Source organism: Spermophilus citellus, assembly GCF_964194105.1.
Source record: "Spermophilus citellus genome assembly, chromosome: 5".
NCBI lineage: Eukaryota > Metazoa > Chordata > Mammalia > Rodentia > Sciuridae > Spermophilus > Spermophilus citellus.
The window spans coordinates 22791019-22816084 of NC_138186.1; the positions used below are offsets into that span (position 1 = coordinate 22791019).

The following is a 25066-nucleotide window of genomic DNA, read 5'->3' on the forward strand; positions in this document are numbered from 1 at the left end:
GACCCAGGACCCAGGACCCTGTGGGCTGCTGGTCTCCTAGCCCACTCCTGCCCATCCCAGCCAAAGCTGATGCTGAGGACCTGGCACGTTCAGGAGGTAGCAGGAAGGGCGTGGATGGCGCTCATTCCACAGAGGCTGGCCAGGGCTTGCAGGGTCCAAGAAGCTGTGTGGATGCCCAAGAGCTCACCCACATGTTAGGGAGTGGAGCCACGCAGACCAGGCCCTCAGTGACTGCTCCTGCTGGCTCCTGGAGACCACACCTTGTCCAACAAGGCAAAGGCCTTAACCACTGTGGAAGGTGAGAGAAGCCCCTGAGAAAGGAGATTGGAACCAGCAGCCACCCTCCAGCAGGACCTCTTCCTTCTCCATCACAGAGAACCAGAGGAACACACTCTATTTGGCCAATGGGAAATGCCCACTACCTGTTGGAATGCTTTAGTGCCCTTTGTAGAAGACCTGTGTGTATAATAGGATAAAGCTGCTCTCAGCCTCCCCTGCCCTGCCTTGTGCTAAATACTTCTACTGCAAAATAATTAAGCACACAGGGGGAGTCTTTAACCCTGGAAAGGACCAGTGAAGCTTAGCCAGTGAGGGGGCGGGGCAGGGAGGTGGTGGGAGAGGATTACTGGAAAGGAAGGTTTTTGTTTGTTTTTTAGAGAGAGAGAGAGAGAGAGAGAGAGAATTTTTTAATATTTATATTTTAGCTTTTGTTGGACACAACATATTTATTTTATTTTTATGTGGTGCTGAGGATCGAACCCAGCGCCCCATGCATGCCAGGCAGGCATGCTACTGCTTGAGCCACATCTCAAGGAAGGGTTTTATAAGAAGATGGCACTGTAGTTTGGATCTGGGATGTTCCCAGAGGTGCTTGAGTTGAAAGTGTATTCACCAGCCTGAGGGGCTCCTGAGAGATGGGGGAACTTTTGGAGGTGGGGCCTAATGGAGGAAGTTAAGCCATGGGTGGTGTGTCTTTGAATGGAATATTCAGAACACCAGCCACCTCCTCCATTGCTCTCCAGGCCACAGTGAGTGAGCATCTTTGCTCCATCACTTATTGCCACCATGATGAACTGTCCTGACACAGGCCCAAGAGCAACCAAAGAGGCCAACCAAGCCTGAAACCTCTGAAACTGTGACCTAGAATAAGTGGTTCCTCCTTTTGTGTTGATTATCACAAGTACTCTGTCACAGTAATGGGAAGCTAACTATCATTGGTCATAACTGTACAGCCCCAAAGAAAAGGCAGAGCATGGAATAGTCAGAAACTGCAAATAATTCTATAAGGCTGGAGTGAAGGATTGACATTGAGAAATGGCAAAGAGGGACAGGAGAAAAGGTTATATCAGGCACTACCTGGTGAGCTCTCAAAAGGGAGCTTAATCTTTATCCTAAAATCAATGGAAAACTATCAATTCTGAACACCAGAGAGAGGTCTACCTCTAGCAGGAATGTAGCTGGACCACTTAATCTAGGCATTTTTCAATCAGCTGTGGGCCTTTGTGTTATTCAGCTCTTCATTGCTGTAGCCAAATCATCTGAACAGAATGACCAGGAGAAGGAGATTTCCTTTTGGCTCACAGTTGCAGAGTCTCCATCCATGGTTGGCCAGCTCCAGGGCACTGGACCAGGGATGAGGCAGAGCATCTGACACCATGGAAAGAATCACCATTAGTGTGTTCGTGATTTTTAAATAAAGGTATACAGAGAAATTGGAATCTCATACATTGATCGTAAGGATGTGACATGGTTCAGCCACTGTGGTTGGTGAGTCTTCAAAAAGTTAAATAAAATTATCTTATGAACAACAATTCTATTCCTAAATCTGTATATACACAGAACAGTGTAAATAGTTATTCAAGCAAATTCACATACATGCAGTTTCATAGCAGGACTATTAAAAACAACCACAAGGAATTAAAAATCCAAATTTCCATCAATGGATGAGTGAATAAAACAATTGTGTCATATTCAGGTACTGGAATATTATTCAGTCATAAAAATGAATAAAATACTGATATATGCCACAATAAGACTCAACCTAGAACACATCACACTAAATGAAGAAGCCAGACACAAAAGGTAATACATTTTATGATTCAATTTACATGAAATATGCAGAACAGGTAAATCCATGGACACAAAAAAGCAGATTCATGGTTGCCAGGGGCTAGAGGGAGGAGGGGATGAGAATTCACTGCTTAGTGAACATGGGTTTTTCTTGGAGGCAATGAAAACTTTGGGTACACAATAAATCTTATGGTTGCACAACATCTTTGAGCCATGTATTAGATGGCACTGGACTGTGTACATGTGAATGTCATTGGGATAAAAATGTCTAAAAGAAACAACAAACTTGGTGATATTCAACAACTAAAAAAACACTACAGTGGTTATATGATCAAATTATTTATTAGTGCACTATAACATGAAGATAAGTAGAATATAATCACAAATCCTGGAGATTTAAGTCCTAGTCAAAAGATTAATAATAAAAATGATTAATAAATAAGCAATGCAACTATCATGGGCAGTTATTGTGAAAGTTCAAAGATGTAACGTCTTGAAGAAGATGACAGTTGAACTGAACATTAAGGGCTAATGGCTTTTAACTCTTTGGGCTGGAGGTAGAGAAATGCAATACCACCAGGCAAGGTGTCCTAGCTGCAAGGCGGGGTATATGGCAGTTCAAAGCCATTCAACTGTCCAATCTAGTTGTCATAAACTCTATATAAATTGGGAACACACATTAAAGAGCAGATATCAAAGGACCATGACTCTCTCCTGTTGTGTCCCTATTATCTATTACAATTCTTAGCATATATGTGCTGAATGATGAAGGGTGAATGCCAAAGATAGACAAAACTAAAATGTGTATTAAAGTGGTTTTTCATTGTAGATTTTCTTTATTTTCTTTATTTTCTTTATTTTAATTTTTATGTGGTGCTCAGGATCAAACCTAGTGCCTCACATATGCTAGGCAAGTGCTCTACCACTGAGACACACCTCCAGACTAAAACTTGTTGTTCTTTAAACTTGAATAATAGTAACAGTATATACCAGCATTTATTACTATTGTGGCATTCAGCTAAGGCAGGTATGTGACAAGTGTAATATACAGGAAAGCACGGGATAAGTAGAAGGAATTGCATGTGGAATGACTGGGAAATGTGTTCAGGGCCATCTGGGGAAAGTTTGCAAGCTATCCTAGGCATCTGTACTGCACTCATCCTAATACAACAGGGAATCAGGACAGCCTATTGGCCATGACCTGGTTCTGTGGTACAATGAGTGGGCAGTGTGGGGACACCTGAGTGTGTGTATCATGAGATCACACTGGCAAGTTGTTCAGAAGGCTTAGGACCCCGCCCTCACCTTCCTACTTGGTGTTCACCTAAAGGCCCATCCTTATGAACTGTAGTGGGAACTTGGGGACATGAAAGAGGGAAATTCCCCATGGAGAAGAATTACAACCCTCAGGGACATGAGAACCTGCCACAGAATAGAAGAGTGTTGGTTTCATTATGCCTGATGAAGAAAAGGAAGGGGTGGTTAGCATGGAAAAATGGTAAATATGAAAAGCTGAATTCTTCATCGTATATGCCTGAGCCCGCCACAGCCTCAGTGCCTTCATCATTTATTTCCAAGACACTATTGTGCACAAACTTGGACAGACACAAGTCTGTCTCAGTTGACATTGCAGACAAGTCAGCCTGGCCCTGTTGGAAGACATCAACCATTCCCAGATGCTGAAGCACAGACTGCATGTTGTAATCCCCCTGCAGTTTAAATCTTGGAATTAAAACTTTCACTTCAATATTCTGCAAAGAGGCTGCCTCGGTCCAGGCTATGAATTTCTCAAAAGTCAGGTTATTTTCCACCTGAAAGACCAGAATCACAGGTTCATAGTCAGACTATGGTGGGTATTGACGGACACACAGACATTTCCATGAACATCCGCACAAGATGAGCAGTGCCTTCAGCTGCCCAGAAGCTTGTGAGGGCTCTGACTTTTCCACCACCCCACATGCTATCCCATATGTCATTTCCCTGTGGCTGCCCCTCCTTATCCATCCACAAGCAAAACATATTTATTTCTGAAAAACATTTATGCCCACTCAGTGGTGCTTTTCTTGTGGTATTTGTTGGTTTGAATGAAGCTTAGTTTCAACACAGTGAACCATTGCTGGCAAGCACAAGAGACTGGAAGAGCTCTCAGTGTGAGCCTCTCCAGGACAGGGACATCTGCCTAAGGTGGAATGTGGCACTGTTTGTGGAAACTCATCCTCACAGTTAGGGACCTGGAGAGAGGGAAAGCCCATGGGAGCTGCTCTGCTCACAGAGACCCTTTAGGTCATCACAGTGCACTGCCACCCTTGAGAGGATGGTTGACTCTCTTTCTATAAGGATCATATCACAAGGAAGCAAGGAGGACAGGGCTGGGCCATTTGGGCTTTGGGTTGGAGATACTGTGAAGGAAAGGCACAGGGTGTACCCACTTCTTCCCACAGAAATTGTGAGTTCAAAGGAGTGCAGCCCCTCCCAACTCACCACCCTGAGGTCCACGTCCTCATCTGGGAGCAGGATGATCATGCTCAGCGTCTTGCCAGCATAGGGCAGCTCCAACACCTGTGTCTGGGCCTCACTGATGTAGATGTAGTTAAAATTGGCTTTCTGCCACAACATCTCCACTGGCCTTGTCTCCTCCTGAGGGGAATGACCACATGAGCACAACATTTAAAACTGTATGAAAAGAGAAAGAAAACTCTCAACTCTGGGGTGATCTAGCATTGCTAGAAATTAATAAATTGTTATCATAAACATGCCTTATAAAGAGGGGAGGAGGTTACTGCATACAAGCTTCCTTATTGCATTACCCTGTATTTTAAAGGATTAGAGAATTTAGCGAACTAGTCTAATATCTGTTTTAATTAAAGTTATAGCTCACAGTTGATTAAGGCCTTTGCCACTCATTTTTAATGGTATAAAGATGCAGATTCTGAATCAGTAATAAGTTATGATTAACAACAATTCAAATGAGAGATTACTTTAATTTAAAAAGTAATAGATGGAAAATCTGGGAAGTAGCTCAGGGGTACAGAACTTGGTTAACATGCACAAGACCTGAGGTTGATTTCTCATTGCAAAAAAACATTTTTAAAAAATTCTGATTCAAGATATGTGTTGTCACATTCCTTCTTTGCATTCTCCCTGTGTCATTCATATACATCCACATATACATATATCACCTCTTTTAGCTTTTTATCTAAGCAGCTTATGTCAATAGGAAGATCTTTGTTTCTAGAATGAGATTAAACCAATACATGTAGGAGACTTCATTAGAGGCAGTTAGAATGCTAATAGGTTGTAAACCATAATATATAGCAAGTATTATTTATTCAAATCATTTTTCCACTAAGATTAAAATTCATTAAGAGGGATGATAAGTTTGAAATTATTATTAACCATTTATGCCTTTACAAAGTTAAATTTTCTATTCAATTTCTTCATCAGACTAGCATAATTTTTGAAAGTCTCTCCCTACCTTGTTTATTATGAAAGGCATTTTGCACACACATGATTTGTTAAATGGCTCATCCCATGTTCCTTTGAAGTAGATGGCATTGACAAGAACCAGCCTGGCCTGCTCATCAATTGAGTTCTTTGGTAGCACTTCTGGGATTTTACCTTTCAAGACAAGCACAAACACTTTCAGTTGCTTTTTATGAATCCTTAGTGAATAATCATGACATGATGTCTTGGAGATCCAAACATTCTGGTTTCAAATGTGCTGAGTTTGGATGATACGTATAAAAGTTAAAAATCCCAGCTATGAGTGGTATTCATGACAACAGGCACTGGAAGAGCCACCAAGTTGAAGATGGTGAAAGACTTCTAAGTCACTGGAGGAAAGCAGATTGGGACAAAGCAGAAACTTGACACCAGGTTGGAGAAGAAGACAAGCAGCAAAGGAGAGAGGGGCTGGGTAGGAGCTGACATTACCTGCTGTGGGTAAGAGGAGCGTCAGGTCTAAGGCTCTGTGGTCAGACCCAGTTCTAACATTGTACAGCTACCTGCAACATTACTGAGGCACACAGAATTGTAATAGCTCCAGAGCAGGGACATGGGAGGAGTTTCTGGAAACTACAGAAGAGAGATTATGATTGCACCCTCCTGACACCTGGAATCCCTGGAACAGATGATGATTTGGGTAGTTGAAGGTATGTCCTTTTTAACTTGGATATCAAGTGGTATGTTTCCAAAAAACTAAGGGCATCCCTGCTAATTTGCTGCCTAAGAAGGACACAAGAAATAAAGATTCCATGAATAAACAGTGGAAAGGACTACCTCTATTTTTTATGGTCTCATTTGTTAGCAGAAATAAGCATGTTCCTAGTGGTGCATAAATTATCTGAATGATTTCAACATCAAACCATCATTGATTTTGAGGACCAAGATTAGAACTTGTCACACTTTGAAACAGAAATGAGTAAATTTTAACCCTGCATGGAAGGTGTTTTTAGTCTGTAGAATGGATCAGCCCTGAGAGAGGCTCTATAGCTGCCTAATCAAGTCTAGACTTCTCAAGTCTGATGAAGGGTGCTTAAGTGAGAGATAGGAAAGAAGAAGTAGGAGAAGTCACCCTAACATGTAAAAGTGGGAGGAATGAAGTCCAAACTGACTCCATAAAGAGGAGGGCCAAGGGCATGACTTGGGAAGATCTGGCCATTGATCTGTTCCCACAGATGATAGTCACCTGCCATGTGAACAATATAGGCCAGTGTCAAGTAAATTATTATATGGGAAATCTGTCCTACAAGTTTCTGTTGACACTTGTATCAGTCACTCCTGTCCTAGGAGAACAGACAGCATTAATTTTCTGGTTTTGAAAACCTGAGCATTGATCAGATCTTCTGTGAGTCACTTCACAAACACCAAGAGGCTCAGCCAAGCATCTTTGCTCTGATGGTTCTGCAACACCAGTGACATTAGCAGTGAGGTGGAGAGGTAGAGGAGAGAGGAGAAGAGAACAGAGTTGGGTGGGAGGAGAGTGAAATAGTTTATAATTCTGACCTTTCATCTCTTTTGAGACCCAACAATTTATATGCTTCCTGGACTTCTCTATAGCTCTGGCAAAGGACAGCAGCTCCAGCTCCGTGTTGTAGAACTGAAGACAGGACGCCTTAAATGTCTTGGGAGAGAAAAAGTTCAGATGCTGGCCATGGAATGACAGTGAGCTTCAAAAAATTCAGAAATCTAGTTTTAGGCTGTTCTTAAAATTAAAATCATGATCAAATCTTAAACTACTTGATATGAAACATTATAGTTTATAAAGAGATATTTCCAGATCCCTGAATAACCAGAAATAATAAATAAAATTTGAGACATTGCCACTATTGAAATAATACAAGTTATAGAATTGTGGTCTTTATTTAAAAAATAATGTTCTGTAAGTTTCTCAAATTCTCTAGAATATTGTTCATTTTTTTCTTGTTTTTGCAGTACTGGAGTTTGAGCTCAGGGCCTTGAGCATGCTAGGCAAATGCTGTACCACTGAGCTATGTCCCAAGGCAATTAATTTTGTTCTTGAGACAAGGGTGTCACCAGGTTGCCCAAGATGGCCTCTGACTCTCCATCCTCTTGCCACAGCCTCCCAAATATGCCATCCTGCCTGGTCTCTAGAGTCTTTCTTAGGGTTGTATATCACCAGGTATTTTAAATATAACTTTTATTGTTCTGCTGATTCAACTTACAAAGAAGAAATCACAGGTCTTCTCTCCAAAGAGCCTATTGATTATTCTAAGCAAGTACTTTGAGCCAGGCTTGTTCACTTGGGTGAGAAGCATTTGGAAGCCCTTATGGATGTCTTCCTGTATCTTTAAAGACATTGCCTGTGAAGGAAATCACCGAAACTCTGTCAATTTTGATCTTGGTCTCAACAAGAATTTGCAAGCAATTTTTTTCTAATATACTGAATAAATTTTTCTTTTGAAAGAAAGTTGATTCTGATTGAAAAGTTACACTGGTGGGTAGGTGGACAGAGGGGCCAGGAAGCTGGTGAATAAAAGATATGGCTCTTGTACCTGCACAGCGCTCTCTGCATAGTTTAGAGATGAGCAATAAAAAATAAATAAATAAATAAATAAAAGGGGCAAGAGAGGTTCATAAAAGGGACTATTCTTAAGTCTCGTATCCCACAGACACCATAAATGTATCAGAAATAGAGAATAACTTGCCTCAATAATTTATTTTCAACAAAAGATGCAGTTAAAAACACTAAATTCCAAGAAAAATTTGCACAGGAATGCAATCAGCATGATAATATTTAAAAGAAAATAAATGTATAAAATCAGCAATATGATTAAGAAGAATAAATCTGTTCTTAAACAGTATCCTAGAAAGAGATATTATGTGTATTATATGATACTTTATAATGCAAAGGTGTCATATTAGGTCACAATAAGAGTTTCATTTGATTCTGAAGTATGCAAATGACACAATTTATATTCAATGACTTCAGTGTAGGAAACTAAAAATCAACAACACTACAACTAAAATGCCAACAACACGGAAGCTAACCTACTAACTAATTATTCAAAACAGTTTCTAAGGAAATAACTCCTATATGTAACAATGAAATAATTAACATGTTGTCTTTTTTTTTTTTTTTTAGGTTTTCTCAGCAAGTCCTTTTGACATTGTTTAAATAAGGGACATAGCAACACAACTTTGGACTCAATCTTAAATGAAAGTGCACTGAAAAACAGCTATAAAAATGACTTTCATTTCCCAACATAATTAATTTTAAACTACATATATTTCCTCAGTCTTCCAGTTGGTCAACATACTTGCTAACTTGGATAGATATTAGCCACAAACTATCAAGTAAAGTCTTATCACCTGGCAAAGATGTACAACCAAATTGCCAAACCCTTTTGTACCAGCTGAACTGCCCTCTACTGGACTATATAAGGTGTTCAGCTAAGAGGTCAATGTGACTTGGTTTGACAAGCTAATTCAACAGAAAAAAAAAAATGTAAACATTATATCCCACACAAACTCAAATTTACTGAATAAGTTAAAAACAAAAAGAAAATTTTTTGTTTTTACCATGAAAGAAATTGGCAGAGTACCAATTCTACCAATAAACAATTGAATTGTTTTGAAAATTGGTAATGGAGGTTTATGAAGTTTCCATCTTTTCAACCTTGGAGGCAGATCTGGAACAACAGTAGTAAAAGGCAGGAGCAACAGGAATAATGTAACAGCAATCTTTACAAAGATTTGTGTATTAACACAAATCATATATTTGTTAGTCTATTCACTCTACAGATATTTTCTTATGCATAAACATGAGTCACAGTGGACACATGCCGAGTAGCTCATATCTGTTATGTCTCTTGTCACAACAAGCATTAGAACTTTTTGGAGCCATTTCCTCTGTGAAAAGCCATTTTGAGTAGCAAGTTGTTTTTCCTCTGTGGCTCATGCCCAGACCTGAGATTTGCAGTACTGTAGGACCAGTTTACCATCACTGCCCAAACATCCCTCATCTGGGGGAGGAGCAAAGGACTGATTCCCATAAGGAAACAACTGTTCCAAGGCCACAAGTTTAAGGAACTTCTTGATGAAGTCGATGAGTCCTTGCATGGTTCAGGTTCTATCTACAATCCTCATATTGTTTTCACTATAGAGGTGCCCCGCAGCCTTTAGTAGGATGTCCATTTTTGTCTTGGTGTCACTGGAAGGCTCCTCTCTCTAACTAGACTTCAGCAGAAGAAGGGGGTTCTGGAGTGGCTGTACCTGGGGAGACATCCGTAAATTCTTCCTGCCAGCAGCAGCAGTTGAAAAGAGTTTCCACACTGACCTTGAAGATTCTCAATAAGGTAAACACTAAAAATGTTTCTTCTCTTCTAAAGAATGATTCTAAGTAAATATTTAATATAATATTTAAATATGTGACTTATAATTTAGAAAATAAAATGAATGTTATAGTACCAAACGAAATAATTACATCAAAAAATCATTAAACATTAATTATTTTAATGTTACAAAGGAAATAATTATATAACAAAACTCCCAATGCACAATGTTAGAAAAGGGAGGAAAAAAATCCTAAGGAATTTAGGGAAAAACACAAAATGCTCACGAGTCCAAGAATTGATTTTTTCAAAGAAAGCACACTTATCTACACAACATAGACAGAAATCACCAATTTTAAGAAATAAATTTTCAATACTCACAAGAAAAGTTATAAATGAAAAAGAGATTACACAGTAACCCCTGCAAGCAACCCCCACAACATCTCACTGGAGGAAACTCCTCACCTCTCTTCATTCTGTATCCCCTCCCTGAAATGGTCCAGGCTCACCCCTCCTTCCTCAACAGTTATGGAAAAACTCAAGGAGGGGATAGGAGAGAAGCACTGCAGCCCAGTCCCTTGTCCTGGGTGATAGGTGAGCTTACCCAAGCTATCTGGACCTTGGTGTTCCCTTTTGCTCCCAGGAGGACCATGCCCAAGGCAGAGGAGATGCTCAGGGGAGAAAAAAACACATTTTGTGAAGGTCTGTCTTCACACAGCATCTTCAAAACCTGGATGGCAAAGGTGCCATTTGCTTTTGAAAGAGAATCCATGATTCAGGGTCTGGGGGCAAAGAAGACAGAGAAACACAATGAAATGGGGCTGAGGACACTGTGTGTGGTCTCTGCTTGGCTTTCATTTTTCCTGTGAATTCAGAAAATTTCTGAGTACCAGCGAAATCCATGGGAGTGGATTAGACATGTGAGGAAGGGGCTGGTCTCTGTAGAACATCAAACTGTCTAGGAAAGGAAGAGCAGAAAAGCATGCAGAGGAGAACAGAAGTTGACAGGTCAAAGTAAGAAGAGTGAGTAGTCAAAGCCAGAGCAAGGAGGTGCTACTTGTAGCCAGAGACAGTGGATTTAAACACCATGGAGCAGCTCTATGCAGTGAAACCCTCCCTCACCAGGAGAGGGCCTTAGATCCTGGAAAACCACCCTGACAACATCCCATTTCTCAAAGATCCCCCCAAATCCATGCCCAAGCCTGCCTTCAGCCCCCTTCCAAATAATTCTACCCCACTTCACTTCTCTAGTCCCTGTGATCCTGTGCCTAGTCTGAACCACCTGGCTCCTCTCCAGAGCCTCTGACCTCCCTGACCCTGAGATCCCCAGTACAATCAGCCCCTGCTCACTAAAACGCAAATCAAGTGGGCTGGGGAGCCTCAGAACATGGGCTCCCCCATCAGGACCCCAGATGGATAGACACACAGAATACTGAAAGGGAAGTGCTATCTTGATCCTATGACCCCAACCTTAAATCTCCAGTGGCCCTAGGGAGAAGCTCAAAATATGTTTTGTAAATGGCATCCCACCTGCGTGGCCCCATTCCTGGCTACAGTCCTCCCCTCTCACAGTCTCCACCTTTACTCATCCTGATCCCCCCAATCGCCTCTGAGCTTTGGCAAACACTGATATCCAATTTTAAAAGGCTCCCTACAACATCTGTGTCACCAGGCTCGAATCACTCATTCCTCTATCCTAGGCGCAGCACCAGGAGGCCTCTGATGTCCTAGTCTAGAGCTCCCTCCTCCCCACCCTGACTCATCACTGCTAAGTGTAGTTCCTTGTCTCATTTATTGTCGGACCCACAAGACTGGCCTCAGTCTGCAGGAAAGGTGCCTGGCATCCTGATTCTAAGCACCTGCAAGTATGCTCAGGAAACAGCAAGAGCTCCATCAATCAGGGGGAAATCTCAGATAAATAAAGGGTGCACTGGTTTTGAACTGGATACTGGAGATTTTAAAAGCACAGTGAAAGGTAAGACAGAAGTTATTCCATGACTCCCTGAGGAGAGAGGAGAGGTGAGGAAATAGGGCCAGTAGGTGGGAGTGGTGTTGGAGCATGAACACCCACCATGGTGAGGTCCAGAGCCAGCCAGGGGCAGGCAAGAGGCAAGAAGAGAAGCCAGGAGGCTGTGCAGCATCTTTGTCTTCTTGGAACCCTGCTTCACTTCTCAGGGACCTGCCCTAAGTAAGTTCCTCCTGCACCATTGACCCCCATGATCTCCCAAGAAGCTGTTTCAAAACAAAGCAATTATGTTGACTTTTTACATTGTCTTTTCTCATCTCAGCCTCTGGAATCCCTTCTCCCAGTGGTGGCCTGGGGTTTCTAAAACTTGCCTTGGTCCACTGTCACTTCAGCCCCTGCACAGAGAAGTCCTCACCTGCCACCTTCCACACAGTCTCTCTATCAGGTCTCAGTGCTGCTAGCTTGTGCTGACTTCTGAATCACAGGACCAGGATCCACAGCTGTGCCTCACTCAGGTCCACTCTGGAGCCTCTGCACTCCCAGAGGCCTTTTATCAGGCCTGATTGGCTGTGGAACTTCCTGTCTTCCAATCAGCATTCACTGCCCCAAGGAAGAAATGCAGTGTGACCTGGGTCAGGTCACTAATCCCCCTGTTCTTATTCCCCTAGCCTGGCCTCTGTCACACACTGGTTTGCATTGGAACACCAAGGGAGACACAGGGGTGAGGTTGGGCAAAGCATGTTTTCTAGAGGTTTCTGAAAGTGAAAGCAATCTGAAACTGACAACCAAAGGCAGTCTGCAAAGTCCCCTGGGAAAAACACAGTGGGGACTGGGGAAGGACACAGAGCCTACAAATTTGGGCTTCCCTACTTCCAGAAAGCAAAGACAGAATGACAGGCTGAAATTTTAGGGGAGGGAAGTTCTATAGGTCTGTATTCTGAGCCTCCTGCCTGACATAAATGAGAGATTCAGCTAAATGGAATGTGTCCCTTTCCCTTATATGCTGTTGGTGGGAATGTAAATTAGCCCTATCACTGTGGAAAATGGTAAGGAGTTTCCTCAGTAACTAAAGGTACTTCTACCTACCACATGATCCAGTTATACCACTCTTCTCTGTGTCCATGTGAAGGAATCAGTCAGCATAGTAGACAGACAGCGGCATACCCATGTTTGTCCCAGCACCATTCACAAAAGCCAAGTTATGTAATCAGCCTAGGTGCCCATTAACAGATAAATTCATCAAAATAAAAAAAAAATGTGGTAAGTATATATGTACAGTAGAGATTTATTTAGCCATAAAAAGGAAGGAAATTTAATTTGCAGGAAAACAAATGCAACTGTAAAACATCATGTTTAAGCAAAACAAGTTTCAGAAAAACAAGTATATGATGTTTTCTTTCATATGTGGAGTATAGAGAATAATATAAAATGACATGAAAGTAGAAGATGGACTAATAGGAAAGACAAGGGGTGAGGGGAAGTACAAGGGGGGACAAGAGAGTGTTACAGGTAGAGTGGATTCAGTTAGAGTACTTTACATGCATGTATGAAATTGCTACAACTTTTTGCATAATTACTATGCACTCAAAATTATTTAAAAACAATCTTTTTTAACATGTTGTTTCCAAGGGCTGTGTATATAACTTAGTTGTAATGTGCTTGCCTCATATGCACAAGACCCTGGCTAAATCCCCAGCACCACAAAAATAAAAATACCAACTTTGTTTTCCAGTTTCTCCACTCATGATTACCAGTGCAGCACCCTCATAGAGAACACAGTGTCCTAAATCTGAGCAGCTGATCCCTTTTCCAACTTTTGGTGCTTAGGCTGTGGAACTGGTATATAAGAAGTCCTACTCCTCATTGGCAATGTGACAGAAACAGAGACTGAATCAAAATGGCTCAGAATCTCAAGTGTGTCCATCAGCAGGTTCTGAGGCAGGGACCACCTGGAGCACATTGGTTTAGTAGTTCATGTCATCCAAGCTCCGCACTCTTCCCCATCCCTCTTTGTACCAACTTCAAGCAATTGGAAGTACTTCATGTTGACATGTTGTCCCAAGAAAGAGAACAGACCAAATGTCTCTTCCTCTGAAGCAGGGAACTTTTCTTAAAAGTTTGTCCATCAGCAGATACCTGTCTGTTTTCAAATTAATAAAAATTAGTTTTCTCTCCTGAGTGCCTGAATTATGGTGAGGAAAAATATTTAACAGGCAATTTTCTTAGGCCCAAGAATGAGGGCTTCCATAAACTTTGCGCCCTATGTGCCATAACACCTTTTTTGTAATAACACCTTTATTCCTTGGCACATGCTTGTAATCCCAGCAACTAGAGAGGCAGAGGTAGGAGGGTCCAGAGTTCAAACCTAGCTTCAGCAAATTAGCAAGACCCTGTCTCAATTAAAAATAAAAATATCTGGGAAGGTGGTTCAGTGGTTAGGTGTCCCTGGCTTTAATTTCTGTATAAAAAAATAAATAAATGAATAAACATGAAAATAAACAGATAAATAATGCTTGTTAAAAGATGAATATGCATACCATAACATTGATAAGAGAAGGAATCTGAGACATTCTAAATTCAGTTACCAGCAGGATGGAGGAAAGAAAAGATAAGAGTTTAACTGATAGTTTCAAGCTAACTCAACAAAGAAAAAAATAACTGCAGCTTATTTTTTTCCCATATTTTTAAGATCAGCCATCAAGACAATTTTATTCTGCTTATTGACTCAACCAACCAAGAGCTTACAGAAACATGTCTCTACTGACTCTCTTCCTATCCCAGGTCATATCCCTCTTCTCTCTATCCATTGTACACTTAATGAAAGCAATCTGCACCTCCTGCTGCCTGAATTTTTAGGACAAAATATCCTGAGTTTTTATGACAAAATAGATCCAGTGGACATTTTTCAAGCTGCTACCTGGTAATGCTGCTAGTGATTTAGGGAATTTGCCCTATCACCAGGCTAGCAACATGCACAGCTTGATAAACCCATGTATTTCAGAGATCTCTCCATCTCAAAATTATGGTTTAACAATATTCACCCCTTTAAATCCTACAATTTAGAATATTCACAGAGCTGTACAACTGTCACCACTATCTGAGTCCAGAACATTTACATCACTTCAAAAACAAATGGGATACTCATTTATAATTATTCTCCAGTCCTTCCTTTCTCCCTGCCAATCTCTGTCAATCACTAATCCATTTTGTTCTCTATATATTGGCCTATTGAGAGTATTTCATATAAGAAATAATATAATATGAGGTATTTTGTTACTGCCTTCTTTCACTAACCTGATATTTTCAAGGTTCATCCTTGTTGGTTCAAGGTATGGGCATTTATCTCTTTTTGTGTTGGAAAAATATCCATAATAATATTGAGTGTATATATGTTTATTTTTAAATTCATCAATTGGGAGGCCATCAGGTTGTTTTCATCATCTATCTGTTAAGAATAATGTTGTTATGAACATTTGTGTACAATTTTTTGTAGACATATTTTCTTATATTTACCTTGAATATAGACCTAACTCTGAAATTTCTTGTTCATATGATAACTCTGTATTTACTTCTGGTGGAACTACCAAACTAATTTGCAAAGCTACTGCACACATTTAAATGCCCACTAGCAATGAGAGTTTTAGTTTCTCCGATGCTAGGAGCCACAAGCAAATAATATGATGCATGGCACTTTCGGTTGTAAGGTGACACCAGCTAGCCATTGAGATGATATGACTATGTTAAGATTTACATTCATATGGAAATTGGACTCCTGCTGTTCACCTTGGCCTGCTACGGGACTCATGTTATGGGACTCCTGGAGAGTTCCCATTGGTTGGGGAAGGATAGTAGGAGGGAATTCCGGGGGAGGTCCAGGCCCCTGGTTCCGGTAGACGCGCGTGGGTGGACAGGTTTTTGGCTTGCCCATCTATTATCTGATTGTTGCTATTCTCGTGGGTATGTTGAGATGTTTCATTAAAGCTTTCACAATTGTATTTACCTGATTTGTCATGATGTCGAGCTTCTTCTCATGTGCTTATTGGTCTATTAAATATCTTTCTCAATGAAATGCCCATGCAAATGCTTTTGCCTAGTTTTAAGTTGGGTTAATATTTATTTTACTACTGAGCTTTTGAACACCAAATTTTTAACTACATGAGTTCTGGTTACTTCCTCATCTGTGGTTGAGTTCTAAATTTTCCCAGGGTTAAAATATTTTTCCACTATGTAACATGTCACACAACATCGCATCATGCAATGCCATGGCATGCCATACCACCCCACACCACACACTTGATACCACCTAGAGGCCCCAAGTTCTCAGCAGTGGCTTAGGTTGGGAAGGGCAGGATTGGGGCAGTAGACTGGCAGTCCAGGTTGCTAGGTCCCATAGGTCTTCACCACCATCAGGTCATCCAGATGAGGGGAGGATTGAGGGTCCTTCAAGGCCTGAGCCAGCCAGTGCATGCCTGAGGAAGCAGAGGTGGAGGACCACAGAGCGCCTGGGGGGAGCAGGCCATGCTCTAACTCTCACTAGGTACTTTGCTGGAATACATGGGGAAGGAAAGTGATTAACTTCATGATAGTGGGAAATAGCAAGAAAGGGAGTGGATTTCCACTATCCCCTTGGATGGCATGACCCCAATAACCTAACTTTCTGCAAGCAGGCCTCAGCTCTTAAATGTTCTACCAGGTCATGGAGCTGCCCCATGTAGGAAAAAACTGAGTATGGTTACTTTGTGTTGCTGTGAAAATCCCAATGACCCAACTTGCCATTATGAGCCCTGAGCAATAGGTCCCTGTGTGGTTTCTAGCTGAGCTCAAGTCTATCCACCTAAAAGCATTGGAAGAGTTTCCAATTTGGATTATTACATGTTGAATATTCCTTATCTGAAATTCTTAAATTCAGAAATCTTAAGAATTTCAGATATTTTTCTGATTTTAGAATACTTTCTTATATACAACAAAGTGTCTTGTGGATGGGACACAGGTCTGAAAATGAAAATCAATTATTTCATGAATGTCTTATACACACAGCTTAAAGGTAATTTAATATGATATTTTATAATAATTTTATGAATTAAACAGTTTTTATATACATTAAATCATCAGATTTTTGGTACCATGTTGGTGCTTTAAAAGTTTTGAAATTTGTAGTATCTCAGATTTCAGAAAGGGAATGTTCAAACTATAGTAATGGTTGAATGCCATTTGTCTTCAGAGAGCCTCTGTATGTAGAGTGTCTCATAGTGGAATTGTTGGTCAGAACAAATATTGATGAGGCCTATGAGAGAAGATCTCAAAGACTTGACTGCAAATATATCAGAACATTATCCTTTATTCTAAAGCAAAAGGCTAGTTTGGAGCCCAATAATTAATGAACATGAGTCTTGGAAGAGAAGGTAGGGGTTGAGCAAGTGTGTTTCTCAAACATTAATGTACATATGAATCCCTGTGGGCTTAGTTCTGTCCCCCAGCATTCATATATTGAAGTCCTAGTTTGTAGTACCTCAGGAAGTGACTGTATTTGGACATAAGGTCTTTAGAGAGGTTATTAAGTTTAAATGAGGTCAGCAGGATGGACTTTTATCCAGTATAACTGCTGTCTTTTTAAGAAGAGAAAATTTGGACATAGAACAATAGAAAGGGAAGACCATGTATAGACACAGCAGGAAGGCTATATGCCTAGGGGAGAACCATGGAACAGATCCTTCCTCACAGCTTTTAGAAGGAACCCTGCCAACACCTTGATCTCAGACTTCCAGCCTCGAGAACTTTGAGAAAATTTTGTTACCTAAACCAGCATCTAGTCTGTGCTGCTTTGTTGTGATAACCCTAGTAAACTTATCCAGGATTCTATTGGGTTTTTGTGAAAATGTAGGTTCTCATTTAGTAGGTCTGGGATTTAGCCTGAGTTTTTCTACTGCACAGGACACTAAAGTAGGGACAGTCTGATTTACCTGGTTTCTCCTATGAGTTCAAAAGTCTTTTGCCACAAGCCAAATATGAGATCTGCCATAGCTACTTATGAGAATTAGGAGAGGCTGGGGACATAGTTGATGTCTGGGAAGCTGTTCCTGTAATGCTGTATGTGTGAAGGCCCAGATTATGAGGGGAAGGGAGGGGAACATGCAAGTGGAAGCCTCCTCTCTCTCCTTTATTCCTTGTGTATGAACGGAATGAACATAGATCTCAGAGGACTTCAAGACAGCTCCAGAGTGGGCAGTTGGCCTGGTGTGTGGTGGCAAACAGTGATTCTGAAGCAATGACCTAAAAACTCTCTATTTCTTCTGTTCTCTCCCCAGAAGCATGGCTCCACTCCTGTTCAGAGGATTACTGATCTCTTCCTCTTCAATAGGCAGAGTTTTGATCTGTGACCTTTGTCTCTGCTCTCCAAACTAGTTCTTCCCTTACAGTGATGTGTATTATATCACTGTACATTTTGTATATATATCACTGTACATTAGGTATATATATTGCATGAATATAATATAAATATAAAAAGTGTTTTTTTATTTTTTTGAAATTAAAAAATAAACACCTGAAGCAAATTTAGGGCAAGTAGCTCTTTTTTAAAAAATCTATGCTGGTATCAGGCATTTTTACTGCTCTTTTACACCTCCCCATAAGATTACAGTGGATGGGGAGGCACAAGAATTTGCAAAGAATCTTGGTGTGTTCATGAGAAAAAAAATCTATAGACTGTGGGAGGCCTCACCATCCACTTGATTAGGAGTCTGGAGGTAGGTAAATTGATAGGGAACAGAGAGATGTGAGCAGTGGGAACATGAGGTTAAGGGAATAATTCTATTATGTGTGTCCACAGTACCAACTTCCAAGTCCTTATTTTTAAAAAAGCAATTTGCCTCCAGTTCTGCCTGGCCTAAGTTGTCAGAATATGTTACATTCCTCAGAATACTATCTGTTATCTGTAGGAGAAATACAGGCCAGAAATGCCAATAAAGGTTTGCAGAACTCAGTTTGCAATGCCAGTTTGCAGAACTCAGGGAGATAAGGATCATTGCCCCTAACCATGACTTCTGGACCAAATGACCTAGAATTGTAAGCGTGGGGACTTTACAATCTGATGTTATTCTATTTTCAGTGAAAACTCAAGAGGTAGACCTGGGTAGAACTTTCTATAAACTTCCCTGGGATACCCCCAATACAACTGTAGGACAAGAGAAGAGTGCCATCCTCATTCCTTGAGAGGACCCCCTTCACAAGAAAGAGTGTATTCTTTTCCCTTTTTCTGTCCCTTCTAATAAACTCATACCTGTTACTCTGAGAGATATGCCTGAAATCTTTCTGGCACAATTGTAAGAGTTGGGGTTTGAAGAGGGGACTCTGAGACTGCCTCAGCTTCTCAGCAAGCCAGTGTCCTGTAACAACATCTTCCAAAAAGAATTCCTGTTAATCCTCACATGGTGCTGGTGATAGTTCCACATTCTGTTAGTGCATATGAACTACCTGTTATCCTAGCATAGCAGCTACTCCTTCTCAATGCTCATTAGGAACTGTGGCCGTCTTCTCTAACTTCTACTTTTTCTTCATCATTCTTTACAAATCTCTTTTTGGTGATTATCATGTCATTTATTAGTTTTTCAGGAGTTTATATGAATTTAAAGTTGTCCATCCCATGCCTCCAAGTGACATGGAAGCAAATGAATGAGGCCCCCCTGACCTAGAGAGCCAAGTGAAATATAGGCTGTATCATATCCATAAAAACCCATGTACAAATGGTGTTAATCCCCTAAAAGCAGAGAAAAAAAAAAAAACAGCCACAATGTGGCCTCTGTTTTCCAAGGCAGCCTTTTTGTTTCCCCCTAAATTCTCAAATGGCCTTCAAATGAATATAATAAAAATGGGTCCCTTCCACCAAAATATTGCCTGAAGTCATCATCTGGATTCAAACTATAAATTCAAGTTCAAATGAACTATTAAAATGATTTCCACCATGTCCTTCTTTGCCACATTTGACATACATTTCTCATTTTTAGCATCTGAAAAATTCCTCATGTGTCTCAGCTACTTGTTGGAATTTTCTCTCTAGGTCCTATTTATTCTCAGGGGTTTTATCTGGATGCCACTTTAGTGCCAGTTTCTGATATGTCTTTTGGATCGCCTTGAGTGAGTCATGTCTCTGCACACCTAGAACTTCATAGCAACACATTGTTTTAACAAATTGCTGGCACATGTTTGAGGTCTCTGGCGCAGGCAGCAGGAAGGACAAGAGGGAGCAGTGGACCTCCTAGCTCTCCTCATGGCTCCTCCCACTTTCCTCCCTGTTCCTCCTAATTTTTCATCATTTATAAATTACTTATAGAAAACTTAATTACAATGTGTTAGGTGCTAGACCATTATTAATATTCTAAATATTTTCTCATATCATTTCCATTTTTAAAACAATATTCTTGAAAATGGTGTTGTGGAGATAAAAATTAGGTACATTTTGAAGCTTCTCCCAAGCTGGTCTCCAAAATGTTTTACCAATTTTCACTCCCATGGACACTACCATTTACACTATTAATAGCGGCCTGACATTTTTCCTGAACTGTTCTGCAGTGTCTGCTCCTGGCTTTTACTTTGGACTCACAGTTTACAACCTGTTAAATAAGCTATTCAAAATACAGCTGTCACTCAAAATGTACCAAGCTAGACCATGTTCCCCCTTAAACCACATTCATTTTAGGGGACACACATTTCAAGCACTTAGAGAAGACACCCAAGTAGATTTGGCAGAAATAAATCCACAGAACCACAAAGCTTGTAACAAAGTTTTTAATTCATTTTCTTCTCTAATTTTTAAAACATGTTCTTAAAATTTTATTAAGGTATAATTGACATGATAAACACTTAAATGTCTAATTTCACAAAAGTCAACATTGCATTCTCCATAAAACCCTCACCACCAAGATAATGAGTATATTTATTACACTCAAAACATTCCTTCTTTGCAATTGCTTTGTCCAACCTTCTTTGGCTCACACAGAAATCATGCAACTGTCACAGGATAAGCCCTAAGGATATCCCCATCAGGGAGAAGGGGACCTCAACTCAGCTCAGGCAGGTTCTTGACTTTTTACACCACATAAAGAAATTTCAGGATGCATCAAAAGACAAACAAGTAGAAAATGATTTAGGAAAGCAGGAAGATTTATTCAAAGGAAGCAAATAATAGAGCAGTATACACACGCAAAGGGAGAAGGAGTGTAAGTGCGTCAAAATGAGGTAGGCATTGGCGTTTCAGGTTCCTTCTTTGATAGTTTTACTGAATTCCAATTATCAGATCTGTTTTCTCATTGTATTTTTATTATTACATATAAAAATATTATTATTAGATTTTGTAATTATATATATTTAGTACTTACATATGAGAAAAGACCATTCTTTCTCCCCTAAATTGCAATTGCAACTTGGCCAAAAATCAATGCATCATATATATTGGGCTATTTCTGTGACGTTTTCCATTGCACTGGGACTCTGCCAGCAAGTACATCATAACCAGATAAGAACACTTGACCCCTGATCAGATATGACCCAAAGTACACCCCCCTTTTTTTCATAACAAACACAGTATGTTTTTGTATTATGAGCAACAGAAGTTGGACTAAGACATAGTACTCAGTACAACTGGTGCAGAATATCTAAATGGTTCAGACATCAGGCCATCATCAATCTCAGGGGAAACAATTAGAACATGTCATTCTCTGAAAAAGAAACAAATGAGGTTTGAACCCAGAAGAAGGGTATTTTTAGTCTGTAGAACTGCTCAATCTTGAGAAAGAGTCTGCAGTTAATCTACCAAATCTAGTTATTTCAAGTCCAGTTAAGGGATCTTAAATAGGAAATGTGAAAGAAGTAGTTTCCTTAACATGTAAAGTTGGTAGAAAAAGAGACACCCAATCTAGGAAGGGCATCCCAAGTGCATGAGTGAGGAAAAGATGGGTCCATCAGTCTCTGTCTCACAGAGATGGTACAGTCACCTGACATGTTACATAGTGGATAAATATTTTAACCTTGGGAAAATTTAGAACTCATCCAGAGATGAGGAAGTAACCAGAACTCATGTAGTTAAAAATTTGGTGTTCAAAAACTCAACAGTAAAATAAATACTAACCCAACTTAAAACTAGGCAAAAACATTTGCATGGGCATTTCATTGAGAAAGATATTTAATAGACCAATAAGCACATGAAAAGAAGCTCGACATCTTGACAAATCAGGGAAACACAATTGTGAAAGCTTTAGTGAAACATCTCATCATGTCCACTAGAATAGCAACAATCAGATAATAGACATGGAGAAACTAAAACTCTCATTGCTAGTGGGCATTTAAATTTGTGCAGTAGCTTTGCAAATTAGTTTGGTAGTTCCACCAAAAGTAAATACAGAGTTATCATATGAACAAGAAATTTTACAGTTAAGTCTATATTCAAGATAAATTCAAGAAAATATGTCTATACTAAAATTGTATCAACTGCTCAGATTTAGGACACTGTGTTCTCTATGAAGGTGCTGCACTGGTAATAATGAGTGGAGAAACTGGAAAACAAAGTTGGTATTTTTATTTTTGTGATGCTAGGGATTAAGCCAGGGTCTTGTGCATATGAGGCAAGCACATTACAACTAAGCTATATACACAGCCCTTGGAAACAACATTTTATTATTATTAGTTGTTCAAAACATTACAAAGCTCTTGACATATCATTTTTCATACATTTGATTCAAGCGGATTATGAACTCCCATTTTTACCCCCTATACAGATTGCAGAATCACATCGGTTACACATCCACTTTTTTACATACTGCCATACTAGTGTGTGTTGTATTCTGCTGCCCTTCCCATCCTCTACTATCCCCCCTCCCCTCCCGTCCCCTCTCCTCCCATCTTCTCTCTCTACCCCATCTACTGTAATTCATTTATCTCTCTTGTTTTTTTCCTTTCCCCTCACTTCCTCTTATATGTAATTTTGTATAACAATGAGGGTTTCCTTCCATTACCATGAAATTTCCCTTCTCTCTCTCCCTTTCCCTCCTCCCTCTCGTCCCTGTTAAATGGTGATCTTCTTCTCATGCTCTTCCTCCCTGCTCTGTACTTAGTTGCCCTCCTTATATCAAAGAAGACATTTGGCATTTGTTTTTTAGGGATTGGCTGGCTTCACTTAGCATAATCTGCTCTAATGCCATCCATTTCCCTGCAAATGCCATGATTTTGTCATTTTTTAATTAGTTGTTCAAAACATTACAAAGCTCTTGACATATCATATTTCATACATTTGATTCAAGCAGATTATGAACTCCCATTTTTACCCCATATACATATTGCAGATTCACATCGGTTACACATCCACTTTTTTACATACTGCCATACTAGTGTCTGTTGTATTCTGCCACCCTTCCTGTCCTCTACTATACCCCCTGCCTTCCCCTCCCCTCTCCTCCCATCTTCTCTCTCTACCCCATCTACTGTAATTCATTTCACTCTCTTGTTTTTTTCCCCTTTCCCCTCACTTCCTCTTATATGTAATTTTGTGTAACAATGAGGGTCTCCTTCCTTTACCATGCAATTTACCTTCTCTCTCTCTTTCCCTCCCCCCTCTCGTCCCTGTTTAATGGTGATCTTCTGGTCATGCTCTTCCTCCCTATTCTGTTCCTGGTTGCTCTCCTTATATCAAAGATGACATTTGGCATTTGCTTTTTAGGAATGGGCAAGCTTCACTTAGCATAATATGCTCTAGTGCCATCCATTTCCCTGCAAATCTCATGATTTTGTCATTTTATAGTGCAGAGTAATACTCCATTGTGTATAAATGCCACATTTTTTTATCCATTCATCTATTGAAGGGCATCTAGGTTGGTACCACAGTCTAGCTATTGTGAATTGTGCTGCTATGAACATCAATGTAGCAGTATCCCTATAGTACGCTCTTTTAAGGTCTTTAGGGAATAGTCCGAGAGGGGGAATAGCTGGGTCAAATGGTGGTTCCACTCCCAGCTTTCCCAGGAATCTCCATACTGATTTCCAAATTGGCTGCACCAATTTGCAGTCCCACCAGCAATGTACAAGTGTACCCTTTTCCCCACATCCTCGCCAGCACTTGTTGTTGTTTGACTTCATAATGGCTGCCAATATTACTGGAGTGAGATGGTATCTTAGGGTGGTTTTGATTTGCATTTCTCTGATTGCTAGAGACAGTGAGCATTTTTTCATGTACTTGTTGACTGATTGTATGTCCTCATCTGAGAAGTGTCTGTTCAGGTCCTTGGCCCATTTGTTGATTGGGTTATTTGTTTTCTTATTGTTTAATTTTTCGAGTTCTTTGTACCTTCTGGATATTAGGGCTCTATCTGAAGTGTGAGGAGTAAAAATTTGTTCCCATGATGTAAGCTCCCTATTTACCTCTCTTATTTTTTCTCTTGCTGAGAAAAAACTTTTTAGTTTGAGTAACTCCCATTTGTTGATTCTTGTTTCTAACTCTTGTGCTATGGGTGTCCTATTAAGGAATTTGGACCCTGACCCCACAATATGTAGACTGGAGCCAACTTTTTCTTCTATCAGATGCAGAGTCTCTGTTTTGATATCAAGCTCCGTCATCCATTTTGTGTTAACTTTTGTGCATGGCAAGAGGATTCAGATTCATTTTGTTGCATATGGATTTCCAGTTTTCCCAGCACCATTTGTTGAAGATGCTATCCTTTCTCCATTGCATGATTTTAGCCCCTTTGTCAAATATAAGATAATTGTAATTATGTGGATTGGTCTCTGTGTCCTCTATTCTGTACCATTGGTCGACCCGCCTGTTTTGGTATCAGTACCATGCTGTTTTTGTTACTATTGCTCTGTAGTATGGTTTGAAGTCTGGAATCGCTATACCGCCTGATTCACTCTTCCTGCTTAGAATTGCTTTTGCTATTCTGGGTCTTTTATTTTTCCATATGAATTTCATGATTGCTTTATCTATATCTACAAGAAATACCATTGGGATTTTGATTGGCATTGCATTAAACCTATAGAGAACTTTTGGTAATATCGCCATTTTGATGATGTTATTTCTACCTATCCATGAACAGGGTATATTTTTCCATCTTATAAGATCTTCTCCTATTTCTCTATTTAGGGTTCTGTAGTTTTCATTGTATAGATCTTTCACCTCTTTTGTTAGGTCGATTTCCAAGTAATTTTTTTTGAGGATATTATGAATGGCGTGGTTTTCCTCATTTCCATTTCAGAAGAT

General features: G+C 40.1%; 1 protein-coding gene across 1 annotated transcript; it reads right to left on the reverse strand.

Annotated features, from left to right (window-relative positions):
• Nucleotides 1–3476: 3476 nt before the first annotated feature.
• LOC308649098 (serpin B9-like) lies at nt 3477–10635 on the reverse strand (the record flags this gene model as incomplete). Its single annotated transcript, XM_081294453.1, has 6 exons — nt 3477–3881; nt 4552–4707; nt 5546–5688; nt 7075–7192; nt 7755–7892; nt 10468–10635. The coding sequence occupies 6 exons, from the start codon at nt 10633–10635 to the stop codon at nt 3477–3479; spliced, it is 1128 nt and encodes a 375-aa protein (XP_081150579.1).
• Between the last annotated feature and the right edge of the window lie 14431 nt (nt 10636–25066).